Below are 19,976 nucleotides of genomic sequence, written 5' to 3'. Positions count from 1 at the left end.
GGTTTTGTCACTTCCCTGTTATTCAGACTCCAGTTTCCCTAGAAACCATGCCACACTTAGAATCCTAAATCTGGTCCATGTGCCTAATGTGTCAGGCCTAATTTCCTACCGTTTTCTATCTTGGTTACTGTACTCTGGCCACACTGAACGCTTTGCTGAGACTTTCACCATCCTGGAAACTTCATGTGTGGAAAGCTTTCCACTCAACTGTTTAAAAGCTCATTCTCTTTAAGGTCTTTGCTCCAGGTCACCATTTCACAGTCCTTCCATGTCTTCTGTGTGTGTTAGTTTTTAGTCACTGGATACTTTTTTCTGATCACCTTTTTCTTACCTAGACTATGTTAAACTTCAAGAGGGATAGGAAAATTTTGATCACTTTCATCTCGTCTAGCATATTGACATTTTGTTGAGGGAATTATGAAATTATGGTTGTTGGACCTCATGGATGGTGCTGATTAGGTTTGTAGCTACAGAATTACATTTTGATTTGACGGAGTTTAAGGTAGAAAGGGAAATTAGTTTGGCTGATAGAGGCATCAGAGAAAAGTCGAGCAGAATGTGTTTAATTCAACCTTCTGGCCCCCAAATTCATGACTATATATGGCCTTTTAAGTGAACTGCTTGACAGTTCGCTTGGGGGTGGGGTAGAGGGAAGTAACCAAACAGCAGAACCCTAGAGCTGGTTTTCATAAGAACTCCAGCGTTTGACAGCCAGGTACAGGCCTAAAGAGCCTGCAAAGTACAGCGGCAATAATATTGGGTAGAAAACTTACGGACTCCCAGACAAATCTACGAGGTCATGACAGGATGAGAAGGGTCAAGTGAGCTGAACGAGAAAGGTCTGCTGATTGAGACTCCCTCTCTTGTCACATTAGGACGTTATTTAAAATAAGAGGACTCAAAATTATGCGCACATCTTGGGAGCCAGTCATCTCGCATAACCAGGCTAACACTCAAAACCTAGGCCTGTCTGGGAACCCGAGCTAGCTCTACGCAGTGACAGTCCATGCGGGTGCGAACATCTACTTATTCTGCCCTCCGTAGCCACGGTATCTTAATTCTGACCTGAAGAGGCAGACGACACTCCCAGTACCACTGCTAAAGCCCGCGGAGACAAACCATACAGCCGCGGTTGCTACAGCTCCGCCCCGCGAGCTCGGACGTCATCACTCAGCGACCGGGTTGAAAAGGTCCCTTCTCGCCGTCGCCGCTCCTTTAGTGCGCCGGCGCACGCCCCGCCTTCAAGCGCCCGAGCGAGACGCGCGTCGCGGAGGGGTGATCTGTGAGAGCCGGCGGCCAGGCATCCGCTAGGCTGCGCCCGCCTCTTCCGCAAAAGTTCGGTGTCCCCACGTGCTTCCGCTTTGCTGCTGGCTGGAGTCTGCCGGGCTCGGGGCGCAGGTATCCTTCACGGGATGGCTGGGGGCGGGTGCCGAGGTCGGCGTCGGCGTCCTTTTTGGGCCCGATGAGACTGGCTCCAGGACGAAGGCTTTGCATTAGTGCTGGTGCCCGACACATGCCGACTGCCGCTCCATCACGACTGCCGCCTCATCCGGGTGCTCGCAGAGGGTCCTGTCATCTAAGCGCTCTTGGGGGTTGCGTGACTTGATCGCTTCCCTCTAGGGGCTATAGTTGGGGTGGAGTGGGGTAGGTTGAGTGGGTGAGTGACAACACTTTTGGTTTCCGCGGAGCTTGTCCACAGTTCCTGATGGCAGCACCTGGCATTGAACAGAAACAATCTCATTTCATCCAGATCCTCCCAAGCTGGTAGCTACATCACTATGCTCATTCGTTTATACTCTGTATTCAGCAGGAACACTCAGGACTTTATTTTGTTTACCAGTGCACCTAGAATGATGCCTGGCGCATAGATAATATGTATATTTGTTTGACTGATAAATGAATACTGAAAAATAACTATCTTTCTCTGCCATCAAGGCCTTCCTCATCCATTAAGCCTTCCTTAGCAACTGCAGCCCACAGTAATCTCAGACTTTCACCTGTCTGTAACAATTAGTTTTACATCTAATTTTATCTGTCTTTAGGCAGATTATCCCTCATTTCTTTCTCTTAAATATTTTGTCTAAGGAAAGTGAAAACTCTTTGAAGTCAGGACTTTATTTGGTACTACTTCGGGGACTCCCACAGTAACTAGAACAAAAAGCAATAATTGGTTGTTGGTTGGTGGTGGGGTTTTTTTGTGTGGCTGGCAACTGAGCTCACAAGCTGGTTGGTGAACTGGAAACAGTTCATACTTTGAAATCAGGAGGGCGCCTGAACGTGAATCATGTCTCCCATCATTTTTCTTCCTTGATGGTATTTGAGTATTTATACTGGGTCCTTTCTTCATAAAATAAGAGCCATTGGTTGTGACATAGTGTTTTACAGTAAGAAAGAACTGCTAAAATCCATGTTTGGATTGAGAGTTTAGGAAGACAGTACAGGGTTAAATTTCAGTTAATGAGCTTTGTGTGTAGAATGCAGCTAACACTGGAGAATCTAAGTAACATGTCATTTCTATTTTTAATTGTAGAAACATAATTGATATTTCTGGTGTTTTTTGGTGTGTCTATTATGGTAATGATGCAATGTTCTATCATATGTAATCACAATAACTTGAAATCTCTTTGTACAGGCTTAGGTATAGTTTTCCTTCCCCTGAGGAAGCAATTGTACACATTCCATCATAGTAATATTCATTGATTTCTTTTTCTGATTTTGTTAGTAATATATGTTAATTAGGAAAAAAAAAACAAACTCAAACTCCCCAAAAGAACAAAATAAGAATCATCCATTATCTCACTGTCCATTAATAACTACATTTCAGTTTTTTTTAAAAATGTGTGTATAAGATATATACATATACATATCTTGCTGTGTTATCCTCTAATAAGCATCTACATCCATATCCTTAGATAAATCTTGAAAGTGATTTTGAACAAATATTTTTGAAAACTTCCTTATTTTCCCCTGGATATATCATAGGTTTTAATTCTTTTTTTTTTTTTTTTTAAACATTATTTCTGATTTTTAAAAAACTCCTCCAGAGGGGTGTGAATTATAGCTTTCCATGCCTATGGGAACATTTTCTTCACCTTTCAAGCCTAAGTGAAGTGAAAGTTGCTCAGTCGTGTCCAACTCTTTGCCACCCCATGGACTTTGGCAGTCCATGGAATTCTCTAGGTCAGAATACTGGAGTGGGTAGCCTTTCCCTTCTGCAGGGGATCTTCCCAACCCAGGGATCAAACTCAGGTCTCCTGCATTGCAGGCGGATTCTTTACCAGCTGAGCCATGAGGGAAGCCCAGGAATACTGGAGTGGGTAGCCTAACCCTTCTCCAGCGGATCTTCTGGACCCAAGAATCGAACCTGGGTTTCCTGCATTGCAGGAGGACTCTTTACCTACTGAGCTATCAGGGAAGCCCAAGGGGACATACCCTAGGTCAACTATTTGGTAATGTTTTTAAGCTAAATCTTAAATGGCTTATTATTAAGACTATCAAAACAGCTATTTCAAAACAATGTTATCAGAATGTCCTTAGCATTGTGATTAAGATTAAAAGCATGAAAATGTACAAAAGATACATAGCAAAGTCACACAGTTCTTTTAATCTATACATTTCTTGAGGTATTTTTAGAAGTTCTGTTTCCTGAATTTTTCTTCCTTCATCTCTTTTTTTTCTGAGCTTCAGTCATGCTGTGATGGAGTCAGATTACATGTTCGCAGTTCAGTCGTGTCCGACTCTGTGTGACCGCATAGACGGCAGCCCACCAGGCTCCGCCGTCCTTGGGATTCTCCAGGCAAGAACACTGGAGTGGGTTGCCATTTCCTTCTCCAATGCATGAAAGTGAAAAATGAAAGTGAAGTCGCTCAGTCGTGCCCGACTCTTAGTGACCCCATGGACTGCAGCCTACCAGGCTCCTCCATCCATGGGATTTTCCAGGCAAGAGTACTGGAGTGGGGTGCCATTGCCTTCTCCGGTTACAAGCTTAAGTTTCCTAATATAAAAAACGAGGCTGATGTCTTCCCTAGGGAGCTGTTTGAGGGTTAAAAAAATAATACTTTTAAATGTGTGTAGTTCAGCTCCTATCCCACAGGAGGCAGCCAGCTAATGGTTTTCACCCAGAACCTGGATGTTCATGTCCAGTCGTGTTTCCTTTCCTTCTGTTTTAGTGATAATTTTTCACCATGCATCGGAAGAAAGTGGATAACCGAATCCGGATTCTCATTGAGAACGGGGTAGCTGAGCGGCAAAGGTCTCTTTTTGTTGTGGTTGGAGATCGAGGGAAGGATCAGGTAAGACCTGGTAAATGCTTCCTGGCTTTGTGTCCTGTTCCGGAGAGTCAGCATGTTATGGACCATCTGGGGTTTTACACATAATGACATTAAGGTCTCTTTGGTTTTCTTTAAGTGAACTGCCTAGTGGGAACATTCCTTTGTTTCTTGAAAGTGATGAATACTCAGTATTTAGAGTTATTAGCAGATAGGTTAACAGCTTTTGATACTGAGCACAAGAGTAAGTGTATGTGATCTGGTTTCTAGTCCCAACCTGGGTGCTGCTTGCCTTGTGGTCTTGGGCCTGGCCATCCCAGAGGTCTCTTTTGTCCTTAAGATTCTGTGGCTTTTTTCTCTGGCAGGTAGTCATACTCCATCACATGTTGTCCAAAGCAACTGTGAAAGCTCGGCCTTCGGTGCTGTGGTGCTATAAGAAAGAGCTGGGCTTTAGCAGGTAAGTCATGCCCCTTTTGAGTGTCCCATCCCATTTCCCATCCTTAGTTAAATGCCAGGAAATGATTCTTTGACCTAGGTTTTAAGGGATTGTTAGTAAAGGTGCTGTCTCTGAGGACACTTCCCAGTAGAGAAAATAATAGAACTGATGTTCATTCTTCATTCCTGACAATAAATTTCAAAATCTTTTCATGCTTTTTTATGTTCCCAGCCCAGTTCCTTGCTTTCTGCATGCCATTTTTCTTCCTAGTTTTCTTGGCTGATCGAGCTCATCTAATAATGCTGGTTCCACCTGATGCCTAATGCAGCAGCTTTTCTCTTCTTTTCAGAGCTCTTCTCCTAGTCTGCTGTCTGACAATTGGCTAGTTTTTTTTTTTTTTATTGTTGAACTTAAGACTTCTTATAGTAAATATGAGACCTCTAACACAAACATACTTAGGCACAAATGGGATCTGTTGAAGTACAGTTGTCCCTTGAACAGTGTGGGTTTGAACTGCAGGACTCCACTTACATGTGGATGTGTTTAGTACTCTGTGGTCTGTGGTTGGTTGAATTCTCTGATACAGAGGAGCTATGGTTACAGAGGGGCCGACTCTAAGTCAGACATAGGTTAACCCTCAGGTTTTTCAAGGGTCAGCAGTATTCGGGTTAGCTCCTGAAGCCTACAGGGGTGAAATTTCAGCTTTGCCTTGGGGGTGGTGAACAGCCGCAGTGCTGACACCCTGGTCCTTGCCCTGTCCCCCGTCTTTGTGTCATCCCTCGTGAATGCTCTATTCTTTCCCACTTCAGGACAGCTCTCTGCCTTCTGTGGTCCCCATTGCAGAAATTGCCCTTGAGGTTTACGTGGTTTGGGTTCAACAACACAGAAATCCATCTTTCTCCCAAATTCTTTTGGAAAGATATCCAGCCCTGGGCCAGAGGCAATGGGGTGGGCCACCGAGTAGGAGCCTGGCAGTTCTACCTACGCCCGTGTGTGGGGAGGAGTTTGGGGTGCGGGGTGCTGATCCTTGGCAGATATCCCACTATAGCACCACCTCAGAAACGCTCTCCTTTTACTCCGACCACCTTCCTAAGCGCTTCCCTCTCTCTGCTCTCATCTCCCCCCACAACCCGTTCACCTGTGTGGTTCTGTCCTTGGGCCTCTTCCCCCTCCATTATCCCCAGATGTAAAGCTTGTCTCTGGGGTGGACTCCGAGGGTGCGTCTCCAGCCCCGGCTGCTCTCTGCTCCGGTGAAACCCCCTGCCTTTGCCCCTGCTCCCTCCTCCACTTGGGGTGCCACTTCCACCTCTCTGTACTCACCTACTGAGGTGCTCCCTTCGGGTGCGCCCCTTTGTTCAGGGCCTGTGTCCTGCAGGAAGCTTTTCCTAAGGCCCTCAGACTTAGCGTGGCCCTGCTGCCCTCTTTAGCCCTTGTCTCTTTGTACAGTGCTTGGCACCTTACCTTCTCTCTCCCTCAAGATGTGATCACTTGCCCACTGGTAAGTAAGTTCATTTAGCGAGGAGGCCTCTCCTGCTTATCTTTATATTTTCATATTTTCAAAGGATCTGCCATGTTTTACTAGGTGCTCAGTTACTATTTGTTGAGTGTATTGTTAACAGGCTCTAACATTTTAATTTTACTTAAGTACCAAAGGCTATATTTGATTAGTTCTTATCCTTTGGTCTTTAAGAGACTTGATTCTGCTTAAAGGAAACTAGATTTTGAATTAGATAGTTTTGCTTTAAAAACATTACAAAAGCTTTATTGTAAGAATATGAAAAATACAGAAAAATCTTAAAGGTGAAAATAAAAAGCACCATATTTTCAATACTTAGGCATTGTTAGCATTTAGCTGTATATGCAGTATGTATTTTTAAGCCATAATTGGTATATTCTTTCATAATTGGGCAGGTAACCATTTTTAATACAGATTGAGAATAAGGCCTGTTGCCTCTCAGCAGAATTTTAAGTTTCTGGTGCTCTGATTCTCATTGCTGTACACTTGGTAAATGTCAGAATGGCAATTCAGGGTATTCTGGGCAGATTTGCCTTTGAACTTAACCCACCTGATCTCACTTTTAAAAAAAATCCCTCCTGTGCCTCTTGTAGCTCTCCCAGCCCTGTCTAGATGTGGCAGAGCATCAGGTTAAAGCTGATGCTAAGTCACAGGCTGAGGAACTGGAGGCCCAGGGGGAAGGCCTTGGCCTTCCTCTTCAGTTAGAAAGCTGTGATAAAATTTTGGTCTGCTGTACCCCTTGGTTCTGGAGTTTTCTTGTTCTCTGTTTTCTCTGAAAGAAAGAGTTGGGACTTCCCTGGCGGTCCAGTGGTTAAGACTTTGTCTTCTAGTGCAAGGGCTGGGGGTTCACAGCCCGTGGTCCAGCAGCTAGGATCCCATGTGCCTGGAGGCCAAAAAAAACAAAATGTAAAGCAGAAGCGGTATTGTAACCGATTCAGTAAAGACTTTAAAAACGGTCCACAGCAGAAAAAGTCTTAAAGAAGTTAACTGACACTTGGGTATTCAGAGATGTTTAGGATGAGAGAGAAGTTCAGGGATGTCTAGGAGATGTCCAGATTCCACTCTAACTCATGTATCCTCTGTCGGTGTTGTCTTAGATTAGAACTGCCCTTGAGGACTTGATCCAACCACCTGGGAAGGAAGTGGATGAATTCATTTAGGAAAAACGAATAAAGTAACCCACCATCATGATGCCTCTCCGGTTCTCTGGGAAGGAGTGCCATGAAATTGAAGCATTGGCTTGAGACTGAGATAATGAGTCCACCAGGGTTTAGGTTCAAGCTCTGGCTAAATGTGGGGTTTAGGGACTCCCATTACCCTTCTTGTTAAGTGAAGTATCAAAATGGCAGGGTTCACAAACAGACTTATACTATCCTCCTCTGAAGCCCTTCTCTTCTAATGCCTCTCCAGTTTTGTTTTATTTTTTTTAGCTTTAAAGCAAGGGAATTAGCCCTACAATTTCCAAGTTCCCTTCTAGCTCTGAAAGTCTTAAGTGGGGGATTGTTGGGTCTATTCCCTTCTCCCAACTCTAGCCTCTCCAGTTAACTGACTCTCATGGGGTTGGGGGTGGGGTGGGGTGATTACAGTCATCGGAAGAAAAGAATGCGACAGCTGCAGAAAAAAATAAAGAACGGGACGCTGAACATAAAGCAAGATGACCCCTTTGAGCTCTTCGTAGCTGCCACCAACATTCGCTACTGCTACTACAGCGAGACCCACAAGATCCTGGGCAACACGTTTGGCATGTGTGTTCTCCAGGTGGGTGACTTGCCCCAGCCCGCAACCGGGGGCAGAGCACTGAGGGGTGCTCGGGCCGCCTGGTGACCCACGAGAACAGATGGACAGAGAGGAGAGAAGATGCCTGTGTATTCTTCTTCCCCCAGAATTTATCATTTTCCCAAGGAACTTAGTAACTCACCACCATAAAAAGAGCATTTCTGTCTAAAGCAGCACTTGTCCAGAGATACCCAGACTGGTCGTGACACTCCGTCACACCTGGGTCTAACCAGCTTGATAGAGCACAGAACTTTGCATGACCCTAGAACCCCAGACCTTGTTAGAACCAACTGAAGGCTTTTATTAGAACTTATTGTCTTCTTAGAACTAACTGAAGACCAGACAGGAGTCAGACTTGTTTTAATTCACTGGGTACAGACCTGAGCACTCTTATATCCTATCCAAAGTGCTTGACTGAACAACCAGCCCCCACAATCAACCGTCTAATTCTTAAACTCCCCTCACTCCACCCCCCCACCCCCAACCCCCCCGCAGAAAACTCTGGTGAGTTTCTTCACTGGCATATATTTTCTCTTGCCTGGCAAGTTCATATTGTTTCACATTTTTGTTTTGAGCTCTGGTGGTCTTTGTTTTATTCTTTGATTTTTTGACACCTGTGATTTCATCCATTGCCCCCTCTCCTGCCCCCGAAAGAAAACATTCAAGCACAAATCTCCACATTTAAGCTCAGGTTCCCACTGTTTCATCATGTATTTATTATATGCATGCACTGCTATAATTACATGTATTATAAAACATACCTTATAAAACATAAATTAAGAAATGAGATGGGAAATTCTGAATAGAAGTTCTGGTTTTTTCTTTCTGCAGTCCAGTGGGTTGTCCATGCATTGCTGGGTTACATCCCACCTTGGAGGCTGAGGAGAGCGTTTTGCCTGTTCTCACCCCATCACTGACTGCTAGGGAGTTGCTTCTGCTCACCAGTTACCAGATGCAATGATGATGGCTCCTTTAGGCAGTGGCTCCCCCGTGTGGTACAGTAGAGTTTTGTCAGTTTCCACCTATGAACATAGCAGAAAATGAATGTGAGCTATTTCTGAAATTCATGTGAGAATTAATGAAGACTGGAGAACTTCTTTCCAAATAAGATTTTATCAGGGATGATGGGAAACACTTTGACATATAAAACCAGATACACTTGTTCTAAATAAGTCCTAAATAAGCACTGTGTGTGTGTATGGGGGTCCTGGTGAGTTGGTAGGGGGTATTATCTTGAGTTTGTACTCTAAAGCCTTCTTTGCCTCCTGGTTAAGCTTCCCCGCCGTGCTCTTTGCATCATCAGCTAGTTCTAAGGTCTCCTCCTTCCAGGATTTTGAAGCTTTGACTCCAAATTTGCTGGCCAGGACTGTAGAAACAGTGGAAGGCGGTGGGTTGGTGGTTGTCCTCTTGCGGACCATGAACTCACTCAAGCAGTTGTACACAATGACCATGGTAAGTCCCTGCTTTTTTAAACTTGATTATGGGGGTTCAAGTTAATCTGTGTTTTTCTACTTTCTTTTAAGAATTCTTACTGAGCAACTCTAGTGGACAGTCAGCATCATCTCTGGGCTGGGAGCTCTTTAACTGCAACTAAGGAAAAAGTGACTGCAGAGATGTCTCACTGGCCCTGGGTCTGCTGGGGAATGTGAATTGTGCCTTTGCTCTCAGGCATTTGCAAATATTACACCAGCGAGATGCAGATAGGATGCGGCTGTTGTGTAGTTAAATTTCTGAAGTAGTATTCCACAGAGAGCCACGCCAGGGCCTGCACTTGTGTACTGCGGAAAGGGGACCGTGTCCTGACGTCCTCCCCTGCCCTCTCCCTGGTAGGTGATGAAGGAACACTGCCATTCCACCCCCAGGTTGGCAGAAACTTCGACTCCAAGTGGTGGGGTGGGGGGAGTATTTTCTGCCCAAGCTTTGGACCTGGCTGTAAGTGAGGAAAGTGTCCCCCTGGATGCACAGCTGGTCTCTGACTCATCGGCTCTGCCACGTGGGTGTCGTGTTCTGCGCGGCAGGTTTTGAATCATGTCCATGGCCAGCTGCTCGGGAACTGTTAGGATTTGCCTCGGGGTTTCATGAGCTGCCTTCATCTGGTGAAATGGGCTTTCCTCAGATCTAGAGCCCGCTTCTTGTCACCTTTTCCCACCACCACTTCTCCTCACCCCAGCCCCTCTGGCCTCCTCAGAGGTCCTCAGATGTCCTCTCCCCTCATCACACTCTTACCCGAGGCCCTTCCCACTGGCTTTTCTCACGGGAATGTCTGCTGGCTCACTTCCTCACTGCAGTGCAGTCCCTGCCGAGATTCCACCTCCTTAGCATGGCCCTCTCTCTCACCCCCTGTAGAATATGTGTTTCTCCCATCACTCCTCAGCCTGTTTTATTTTTCTTCAAAGCATGTTACAGACCTCTAAAGTCAGACAGTACTTGCTTATCATCTGGCTTCCTGTGCTAGTCTCCAGACTTCATGGGAGCAGGGACTCAGTTTTCCTCCCTGGTATATTCCTCGACCCTGGAAGAGTACCTGGCCTTTAGTAAGCCCTCCTTAAAATATCTGTGAACAAAGGTGTCTCTTTATTCTCCCCCTGCTCTTACTTGGCCGCCTGCTTACCACCTCAGAGGGCCTTCCCTCACTACCCTGTGTGAGGTGTCCCCCTTCTCACCCCACCCCATTAGCTGTCACTATGCTCTGTTTCTCATTCGTAGCATTTGCCAAAATTTCTATTGACTTGTCTCCATTCAACCATTTGATGATAAGCTTCATGAGAGTAGGGGTCATGCTTTACCAAACTCCAGTGTGTACCCCTCATGTCTGGTGTTGGCATGTGCATTTTGTTGAGCAAATGAATATATTTTGAGATGCTAGATAAAATGTGGGAAAAGCTAAAGATGAAGTGAGGGGATGTTTGTTGTGATGAGAAACACTGCATTTAGCGTCTGATTCCAGCTCCAGCAAATCGCATTCAGCCAGGTTAGCACAGCAGGTTAGGTGGGAATGGATTTTGATTGTAGCAGCATCGCTGGTGCCTCTTTTATCCCAGGGTTGCTTGCTGAAACTTCTTCACATCTGGACGCTGAGCCTCAGTGCCATTAGCCTCTACTAATGGGCGTTGTCTCTCTTAGGACGTGCATTCGAGATACAGGACAGAGGCCCATCAGGATGTGGTGGGAAGATTTAATGAGAGGTTGGTCTGAACACATTTTCCACTTTCTCACCTGTGGGAGACATGGGGGTTGGGGGGTGGGCGCGTTTTTGTCTTGGATGCGGCTGAAAGCCATGCTGTATGTGAGGGAGGGTGGTACAGGAGCCCCAGACGGTGAGGTCCCCAATCACAGCGGTAGTCGTGCAGCTCACTGGAAGCGGTAGAGTGAGTGGAAGGCTGGGGCCTGGATTCTGTCTTGCTTCTGGCCCTCACCAAGTCGCTGTCCACTCTGGCTTTTCGCCTGTGCAGCTGTCAGAGGGGTAATCTGTCTGGATCCTGTTTCCCCAGATGTGTTTCACAGAACACTGGTGTTTAAGGAGGGATCTTATGACAAAAGGGTTTTCTAGCCCACTATGTCTAGGAAATGGCTGATACAGTTTTTCCTTTCTGAAGAATCATGTGAGCCTGTTGTAGCCTCTGAAAAGTCTCCCAGCACGAGGGACCCCAGTTTATTTGACCCAGAGCCCCGTTTAGGGAACACCAGTCAGCAACTTTCGACAGCTTTAAGAAGGGATAAGCCATGGTCTAGAGCAGTGGTTCTCAACCTGAGCGGTCTTGCCCTTGGGAGACTTGGCAGTATCTGGGGACACTTGGATAGTGGGACCTGGCTGGGCGGGGCGGGGTGGGGGGCGTTGGAAGGTACAGGCCAGTGATGCTGCTAAAAAGCTGAAAGGGGGCCAAAAAGCACCACCACCCCCCCCTAAGAAAAGTGGTCTGGCCCATAGTGTCAGTACTACTGCAGTTTAGGAATTGGCCTGGGGGAATTGTGGGGCCTCGTTTCAACCCCACTGAAGCTGCTCAGTGGAAGGTGCGGGTCTGGAAGTCACCCGGTGCTGCCGGATGGGAGTGAAGCCCTTGAAAGTAGAGCAGGAGGCCCTTTTCTTGCAGCTGTGGATTTTACAGCCAAACATGTTTTTCTACACGCAAAAATGTTTGTGCACTACAGCTAAAGGGAGCTGTCCTCTCCACCCTTTTCTTTGTTTTTCCCTCACTGTGGCAGAAGGGTGTCCATTTGTGTGTGTGTGTTTGCCTCTGTGGTTGGTGAGAATATGTGGGGTGGCTTTGGGGTTCCCAGCTCAAGGAGACAGTACTAAAGGGTGAACCTGGAGGATGTGGGAAGGGCCAGGGGACCCGGAGCTGAGGGGCTCTGCACAGAAAGAGCACTCATAATCAGTCTCTCGAGAGAGCTCCCTGTAACTGGTCTCCTCTGCATAGCATGTTCAGGTGCCTTGTAAAGGAGGCAGGAATCATCCAGCCCTGTTCTACAGACGATGGTGTAGAGACGTGGGCTGGATAATTTTCCTAAAGAAAAGCCCTTCCTTGTCGTGTTGACATTGCTCCCAGCACCTCACAACGGTGGTTTTGTTCCTCAGGTTTATTCTTTCTCTGGCCTCATGTAAGAAGTGTCTTGTCATCGATGACCAGCTCAACATCCTGCCCATCTCCTCCCACGCCGCCAGCATTGAGGCCCTGCCTCCCCAGACGCCGGTGAGCTGCCAGGGCCCGGGAATCTGGGGGAGGCTGTGTTTCCTGGCGGACCCTCCGACGGCAGCGGTGAACCTTCTCCTCCTCCTCTCTGGCAGGATGAGAGTCTCGGTCCCTCTGATCTGGAGCTGAAGGAGCTGAAGGAGAGCTTGCAGGACACCCAGCCTGTGGGCGTGTTGGTGGACTGCTGCAAGACCCTCGACCAGGTGACATGTGTTCGGAACACCCCCATCCCTGTCTGAAGCACACAGAGGGAAAAGACAGCGAGCAGAGAACAGAAGCCAAGTTAGGATGAGGCTTGGCTGCTCTGTGGGGCAGGGCCTTTTCTGTTACTCACACGTGGGCACGCAGCACCAGCATAGCACAGAAGTCTGGGCTTATCTGCCCCTTCCCCCTGGTTTGTTGTTTGTAGCTGTTGTTTGTTGTTTGTTCAAGGAGCTGGGGTCGGGAGGAGACGGGTTGTGTTTAAAGAGGAACCCCTCCAGCACAGGCTGATGGACCTGCATTCTTTCATTCTCACTGAGTGTTGATGACATAGGTTTTTGCTTATGCCTTGTTCTTAACTGAGGAGGGCTGGAGGCACCTAGTACTCAGCCCCGCTCCAGTGTGAGTGCTGAGGAGGGCCCTGTGATGAGGGTACCCGGTCCACCTGGTCTGTAGGTACAGACAGCAGGCTGGGAGGGAGCTTCCAGGATGCATTTCTGTGCTCCCCCAAGTGACCAGGGCTGGTAAACTTGGCTTCTCTGGTGGTTCCTGGATGGCGGTGGGAGCTGAATAGACATGGTCCAGAGACCTGCAAGCTGTCAGGTGCGTTCAGAGTTCTGATCCAACTTGAGCAGACAAGCAGCACGGGCCTGTCAGCCCTGGGATCTTCCCTCGTGATGGAAAACAGCTGCAGTGACGCCGCCCACTTGGGGCTGAATCCCAACAGGCTGGTTTCCCTTTTCTTTCTGGAAATAGAATCACCAGCTATGCAGCACTCTCTGCGGCCCAGGCTGCAGGCTCCAGGTTGCTTTTGAGCTACTTCCTGGTACCTTCTTTATCATCAGAGAGGGGGAGTGAGAGAGAGGATGGGGAGAGGGCAGAAGTGACCACGACTGGCAGTGCCCCTCCCTTCTCCTGGCGCCCCTGCCCTCTGTGCTACTCTTCATGTCTCCCCATGGGCACCTTCTACATTCACGACTGGGCAGTGACACTTAGGCGCAGGCAGGAGGAAGGGGTGGGGCTTGAGGAAGCTCAAGTCTCTCCAGCTGGAAACACTCAGAGGGGATCCAGGTCCTACTCACCCTAACCTGGCCTTTGCTGAACCCTGTATCATATCCTTTGCTTGTTGCTCTAGAATAGAGAAGTGAAGCACTCTGATAAAATGTACATGGAAAAATCCATGAACATAATAAAAGGGTATGAAATTTGGACAAAAAATGTACTCTAAAATAATATTCTAAAATAAATGAAAAAAAGCAGAGTAATTTACAAACAAAATAGATAGCCAGTAATTATATCGATTTGAAAAAGTGCCTGCTTTCTGTCATAACTGAAGTAACACAAATTGAAACAATGATCCTACGTTCCCATTTCAGGTTGGTCAAGACTTAAAAGTTTAGCAGTACCCAGTGTTGGCAAGTGTGGGGAGAGAGCAGATTAGCCAAGATGGTGGTCATCAGACCCTCTTGCCCCACAGCCTCTCACTCTCGCCCCACGTTTTGTAAATATACAGTTATATAACTTGGCTTTTCTGGTGGTTCCTGGATGGCGATGGGAGCTGAATAGACATGGCCCAGAGACCTGCAGGCTGTCAGGTGTGTTCAGAGTTCTGATCCAGCCTGAGCAGACAAGCAGCACGGGCCTGTCAGCCCTGGGATCTTCCCTCATGATGGAAAACAGCTGCAGTGATGCCACCCACTTGGGGCTGAATCCCAACAGGCTGGTTGTGCATCATGGTGTATCTGCTTGGCGACAGGCCACTTTTGCTCTGTAAACATACATAAGCTTGGAGAATGCAATGGCACCCCACTCCACTACTCTTGCCTGGAAATCCCATGGGCAGAGGAGCCTGGTAGGCTGCAGTCCATGGGGTCGCTAAGAGTCGGACATGACCGAGTGACTTCACTTTCCCTTTTCATTTTCATGCATTGGAGAAGGAAATGGCAACCCATCCCAGGGATGGGGAGGCTTGGTGGGCTGCCATCTATGGGGTCGCACAGAGTCGGACACGACTGAAGCGACTTAGCAGCAGCAGCATACATAAGGTCCACCTGAAAAGCCTTTGCCACTCGGTTGTGTCTGCATTATGGCTGTCTTATGGCTGTGTCCACGGGGTCAACCATGAGAGGAGAGCGTAGTGAGTCTGCTGCTACGGCTTCTGTGCCAGTCAGAAGAGAATAAACATTTGCAGTTCCTATGACTCCTTGAGTTTTCTTCCAGCTTCCCTGCTCACGCCTTGCCTACCACGGGTTCAGCAAACAATGTGCACAGTGTGAACAGGGAGACAGTTGGCATAGTTGCAGGATTATACAGCAAGACAGCAAGGCTGCAGAGAAGAAGGCCTTTCATACATGAGTGGGGGTTCCATAACTGGGCATGACACCCATTTTAATGCACACATACTCTAACTCAGCAGCTCTTCTCCTGGAAATGTATCCTAGAGATAATGCCCACTGCTGTATCTGTAGAAATGGTGGCAGGACACAGTGGTGGCTTCGACCATAGTGGTGGAGGAAGAGGATAGTGAGGAATGTGGGATTTTTATGTTTTGAAGGACAGGATTTGTTGATGAGTCGGGTATGAGGAGAAAATGGAGGCAATTTTTGGCCTGAATAGTTGGACACTAGCTGAGCTGGGGAAGATGGTAGGTGGAGGAGGACTGGGGGGACGTTAGGTATTGAGTGTGAGATGGGTGGTGGACGTAGGGGGGCAGTTGGGTGTGTGGGAGAGTCTGGGTGGGGGAGGAGGTCTGGATGGAGATGTGAACTGCGGGGTTATCAGCATCTGGTTGGTGTTAAAAGCCTGGAGACTGAGAGGACATGATCACAGGAGTAAGAGTCTAGGTGCTGGTCGGCGAGAGCGGCCCCCTGTCCCCTGCTCCCCCGCAATTTCAGTTTAAGTGGCTGAACCTCAGCCTTTCTCACAGCTCACCCAATGTTTCTCTTTCCACAGGCCAAAGCTGTCTTGAAATTCATTGAGGGGATCTCAGAAAAGACCCTGAGGAGTACTGTTGCGCTCACGGCTGCCCGAGGAAGGGGGAAATCTGCAGCCCTGGGACTGGCTATTGCTGGGGCGGTGGCTTTTGGGTAAGGGGGATCCCGGGCTTCAGGCACCCTGAGCTCTGCGGGATCTGTGTGCAGGACGAGGGGTCGGGGGGCTGTTCCTGGTGTAAGCGAGCTCCTGAGTGATTTCTCTAGATCTTGGGCACCTGTCTAGAGAGAGCAGGTGTCTCTGGGGGCTCAGTGGTAAAGAATCCACTTGCCAGTGCAGGAGATGCGGGTTCAATCCCTGGGTTGGGAAGAGCCCCTGGAGAAGGAAATGGCAAACCACTCCAGTGTTCTTGCCTTCGAAATCCCAGAGGAGCCTGGCGGGCTACAGTCCATGGGGTTACAAAAGAGTTGGATACAACTTAGTGACTTGTTCAGTTGTTGTTCAGTTGCTAAGTCGTGTCCAACTCTTTGCAACCCCATGGACTGCAGCACGCCAGGCTTCCCTGTCTTCACAACCTACCAGAATTTGCTCACACCCATGTCCGTTGAGTCGATGATGCCATCCTACCATCTCATCGTCTGTCGCCACCCCCTTTTCCTCCTGCCCTCAATCTTTCCCTCAGTCTTTCCCAGCGTCAACTTAGTGATTAAACAGCAACAGCTTGAAAGAACAATGCTGTTATCCCCAGATCCCAAAGGTACGCGTATATGTGTCCTGGCATACAGATACCAGGGCCTTCGTGACAACTATTTAGAGTTGAACAAACACACAAGAGCAAAGAAATGGTGGTAAGGAACTTTAAAACTCTCAGGAAATGAGCCTGTGTATGACCAGCTTTGCTGACCGAGAAAAATACAGGTTTGTCATTTTAATGATTTGATCAATAGAAAATCTTGTTTGCATTGAGGAGCTGCCTTTGAGTGTGGCATCACTTGCCATTCTTTTGTCCTGGACAGAAGATTTATGCAGCTGCCAGGAAAGCATGTGTTTACAGCTTCGCAGATACAAATAATGGACTAGGATTTACCGTGTCCTATATACATGATCTTCCTTGGTGCTCCTGAGAGTAATGTTAGTGTTTCATAGATGGATAAACCCAGGCTCAGGGAGTTTCAGTGACTCACCCAAGGTTCCCCCAAGTCAGTGCTGGTTGTGCTGGGACTGAACTCAGCTTCTGACTCTGTTACTCTGGCTGCTCTAGTGGTACCACCTGGCCCTCTGCCTTTCGCATCCTTTATACTGAACAAGGATCCCTCAGAGGCTCACTGTGGCCTTCGCCTGCTCACGACGGAGCACTTTGGCTGCATGATTTGAAAACCTGTCAGCATAGCTAGTGATGAGCGTGAGGCCCTCTCTGGGCCAGGGGTGCAGGACTGGGGAGCCGGTGCCATCTCTGACACTGAGGGAGCGGTCCCCAGGGCACCCTCCTGCTGTTTAGTCGCTCAGTTGTGTCTGACTCACTAAGTTGTATGCGACCTCATGCACTGCAGCACACCAGGCTCCTCTGTCCTCTCCTGTCTCCTGGAGTTTGCTCAAATTCATGGCCATTGAGTCGGTGATTCTCTCTAACCATCTCATCCTCTTTTCCTTTCGCCTTCAATCTTTCCCAGCATTAGGGTCTTTTCCAGTGAGTCGGCTCTTCGCATCCGGTGGCCAAAATATTGGAGCTTCAGCATCAGTCCTTCTCATTCGTATTCAGGGTTGATTTCCTTTAGGACTGATGGGTTGGATCTCCTTACAGTCTAGGGGACTCTCGGGAGTCTTTTCCAGGACCACAGTTTGAAAGCATTGTGCCCTCAGCAGTGTGCTTTCATGGATGCTGGTAGCTAATTGCTGGGGTGTGCTCCCTTCAAATTGGCAACTTGTTTTCATTAGGTTGGGAGCAAAAATACCCTCAGGTCTGCAGTTATTTTACTTTTCCTCCTCAAAATGTGTGTCCTGATTTTTTTATCCCCCACCACTGTCTCTTGTTATCACCTGTGTAACAGGGGCAAACAAAAATATTTTCTTTTTTTAAATTCTCTTAACATTTCTTCAATTTCCTAATTACTTAAAAGCAAAAAAATCCTCCTTTTGTTCAACAGGTACTCCAATATCTTTGTTACCTCCCCGAGCCCGGATAACCTCCACACTCTGTTTGAATTTGTGTTTAAAGGATTTGATGCTCTGCAGTATCAGGTAGGAAGTTAGGATAAGAGCTTATTTTGATTCCATGCTGAGTATAAATCCAGGTGAAGTCTGTAGAATGCAAACTTATTTTCGTTTCGAAAGCTTGTTTCTGACGTTTGGCATTGGTTTGGCTTTTTCCCCGTCAGGAGCATCTGGATTACGAGATCATTCAGTCTCTCAATCCTGAATTTAACAAAGCAGTGATTAGAGTGAACGTGTTCCGGGAGCACAGGCAGACCATTCAGGTGAGGCTTGTTCCGAATCCTGCCACGTGGGGCCAGTGTGCCGCTGTGTATAAGTGTTCTAAGATGTCTCCTTTTATAGCTGTTTTATGTGATGTGTAATTATGTATGTTTTAGACAGTGTTGTTGCTTTACGGTAAACCTGTTCCATATTTTCAGCCTCTTCTAAAGACAAACATTCAAACGAACTAACAGATGTATGTAAGCCAGATCGAAAAGTTGTAGTTTGTCCCTTGAAAACTGAGTGAGTATGCTAATCAACTAAGAGAAATGGAATCATTTTCTCTGACGTCATTTCTAATTCTGCTTAGTTACAGCAGGTTTTGAAACCATGCATCTATAGCTAGAACAATAACCTTACCGTTTGAAAGAAGAAAAGGTCTTTGTGAGATGTACTCTGAATCTTTGTGGTTTAGCCAGTGGCCTACTTTCCTTTTTAAACAGTGTTTCCCCGAAAGCTCTATAAATCTCCTGTGCTTTGTAAGCCTGAATGGTCTGTACTTGTCCAAAGGCTACAATTTTGTTAAATCATGACAGGCTTGCAGAAGGGATGGGGCCCTATGGGCGCCTAATGGAGTAGGTCTATTGAGAATTTTTTGGAGCTGGGCTGGGGTGGGAAGTGGGCCAGGTAAACGTGGCAGGTTACACCCTTGACCTTTGTGTATATGTCTGTCAAGTAGGTACACCTTTCATCAAAGATCTAGGCTATAAATAATGTTAAGTGCTCATGCCTTTTTCCTCAAGGACTGTAATTTTTTTTCTTGCTGAGTCTCTAGACTGTTCTTTCTGTAATTTCTTCCTACTTTGGTCTGGTTCTCTCAGCTTCGAGGAGGAAAGGCCAGTGTTGGGGTAGGGGTGAGGGGCAGGCTGCAGGCCGTGAGAATACAGAGATCTGTTGAAACTTGAGAGAAATACACAGACCAGAGAAGGGAAGCCTTGCCCTGAAATGCCTGGCTCAGCCCTCGCTGCTCCTGGGGTCTGTCTTCAGAGACCCTCTCGTATTACCAGAGTCATTTTGTCTCTAGGCTGGAGTTGAAGTGCAGAAGAGGTGACCTGATTTTATGAGGCCACATTTATGTCCCTTTGAGGCCTCTTCTTGTTGGAAATGAGATATAGAAGAATATTAGGTTTAAAGTCAGCTCCGCCTCTCCAGGGTCTGCTGCTTTTATGAGGTGCTTGTTTAGTTCTTCTCTGTAAAAATCCAAGACATGGGGCCCCATTGAGGACATGTATCCCACTGTTGGAAATGAGAGGGGTCTCTGCCTCTTTGATCCCTCAACTTCTTGCAAAACAGTTACAAAATCTTATTTGTAATGAAATAGTTCAGACTACAGAAAAGCACAGAGACCGATGTAACATAATACCGAGGTGCCCAGCACTCAAGCCTAAGAAATGCTGGCATTTTGCTGCTTGCTGTGTTTGTTTCATATCTTAAAAGCCATTTATATTTGTGTTTTAAAGATCTAAAACCTCAGTGTGGAAGTCTCTCTTGTACCCTTCCCCATCCGTTCCCTTTTTTCGCTCCCCTTAGATAACTCTGCTCTGAGATTGCGTATCTCCTTTCAATTCATGTGTTTATATTTTCCTACGTAATTATGTATCCATAAATGGTAGCATACCGTATAGGCATACTTTTTCAGCATGCCTTTTTTCACTCAACACTTGTTTTCGGGTTTGTCCAGATTG

The 19,976-nt window shown here is 47.1% G+C and overlaps 1 protein-coding gene across 3 annotated transcripts in view; it reads left to right on the top strand.

Moving 5' to 3' along the window:
- Positions 1-1,217: 1,217 nt before the first annotated feature.
- The window catches only part of NAT10 (N-acetyltransferase 10), a 38,976-nt gene continuing 20,217 nt past the window's right edge, over positions 1,218-19,976 (top strand). The window contains exons 1-12 of one of the 3 annotated variants that reach the window (XM_027562692.1): positions 1,251-1,398; positions 3,682-3,796; positions 4,170-4,292; positions 4,634-4,725; positions 7,807-7,978; positions 9,326-9,448; positions 11,120-11,181; positions 12,573-12,687; positions 12,783-12,890; positions 15,841-15,974; positions 17,964-18,057; positions 18,195-18,293. In XM_027562692.1, coding sequence (XP_027418493.1) covers positions 4,185-4,292; positions 4,634-4,725; positions 7,807-7,978; positions 9,326-9,448; positions 11,120-11,181; positions 12,573-12,687; positions 12,783-12,890; positions 15,841-15,974; positions 17,964-18,057; positions 18,195-18,293 — 1,107 coding nt within the window. In that variant the 5' untranslated portion in view covers positions 1,251-1,398; positions 3,682-3,796; positions 4,170-4,184. Of the gene's footprint in view, positions 1,399-3,681; positions 3,797-4,169; positions 4,293-4,633; positions 4,726-7,806; positions 7,979-9,325; positions 9,449-11,119; positions 11,182-12,572; positions 12,688-12,782; positions 12,891-15,840; positions 15,975-17,963; positions 18,058-18,194; positions 18,294-19,976 lie in introns of all 3 variants that reach the window. The other 2 variants (XM_027562691.1, XM_027562693.1) reach the window with 2 other exon arrangements.

This window comes from Bos indicus x Bos taurus, chromosome 15 (genome assembly GCF_003369695.1).
Source record: "Bos indicus x Bos taurus breed Angus x Brahman F1 hybrid chromosome 15, Bos_hybrid_MaternalHap_v2.0, whole genome shotgun sequence".
Lineage (NCBI taxonomy): Eukaryota > Metazoa > Chordata > Mammalia > Artiodactyla > Bovidae > Bos > Bos indicus x Bos taurus.
The sequence above is the reverse complement of the archived record's forward strand: the minus strand, read 5'-3'. Positions and strand labels throughout refer to the sequence as shown.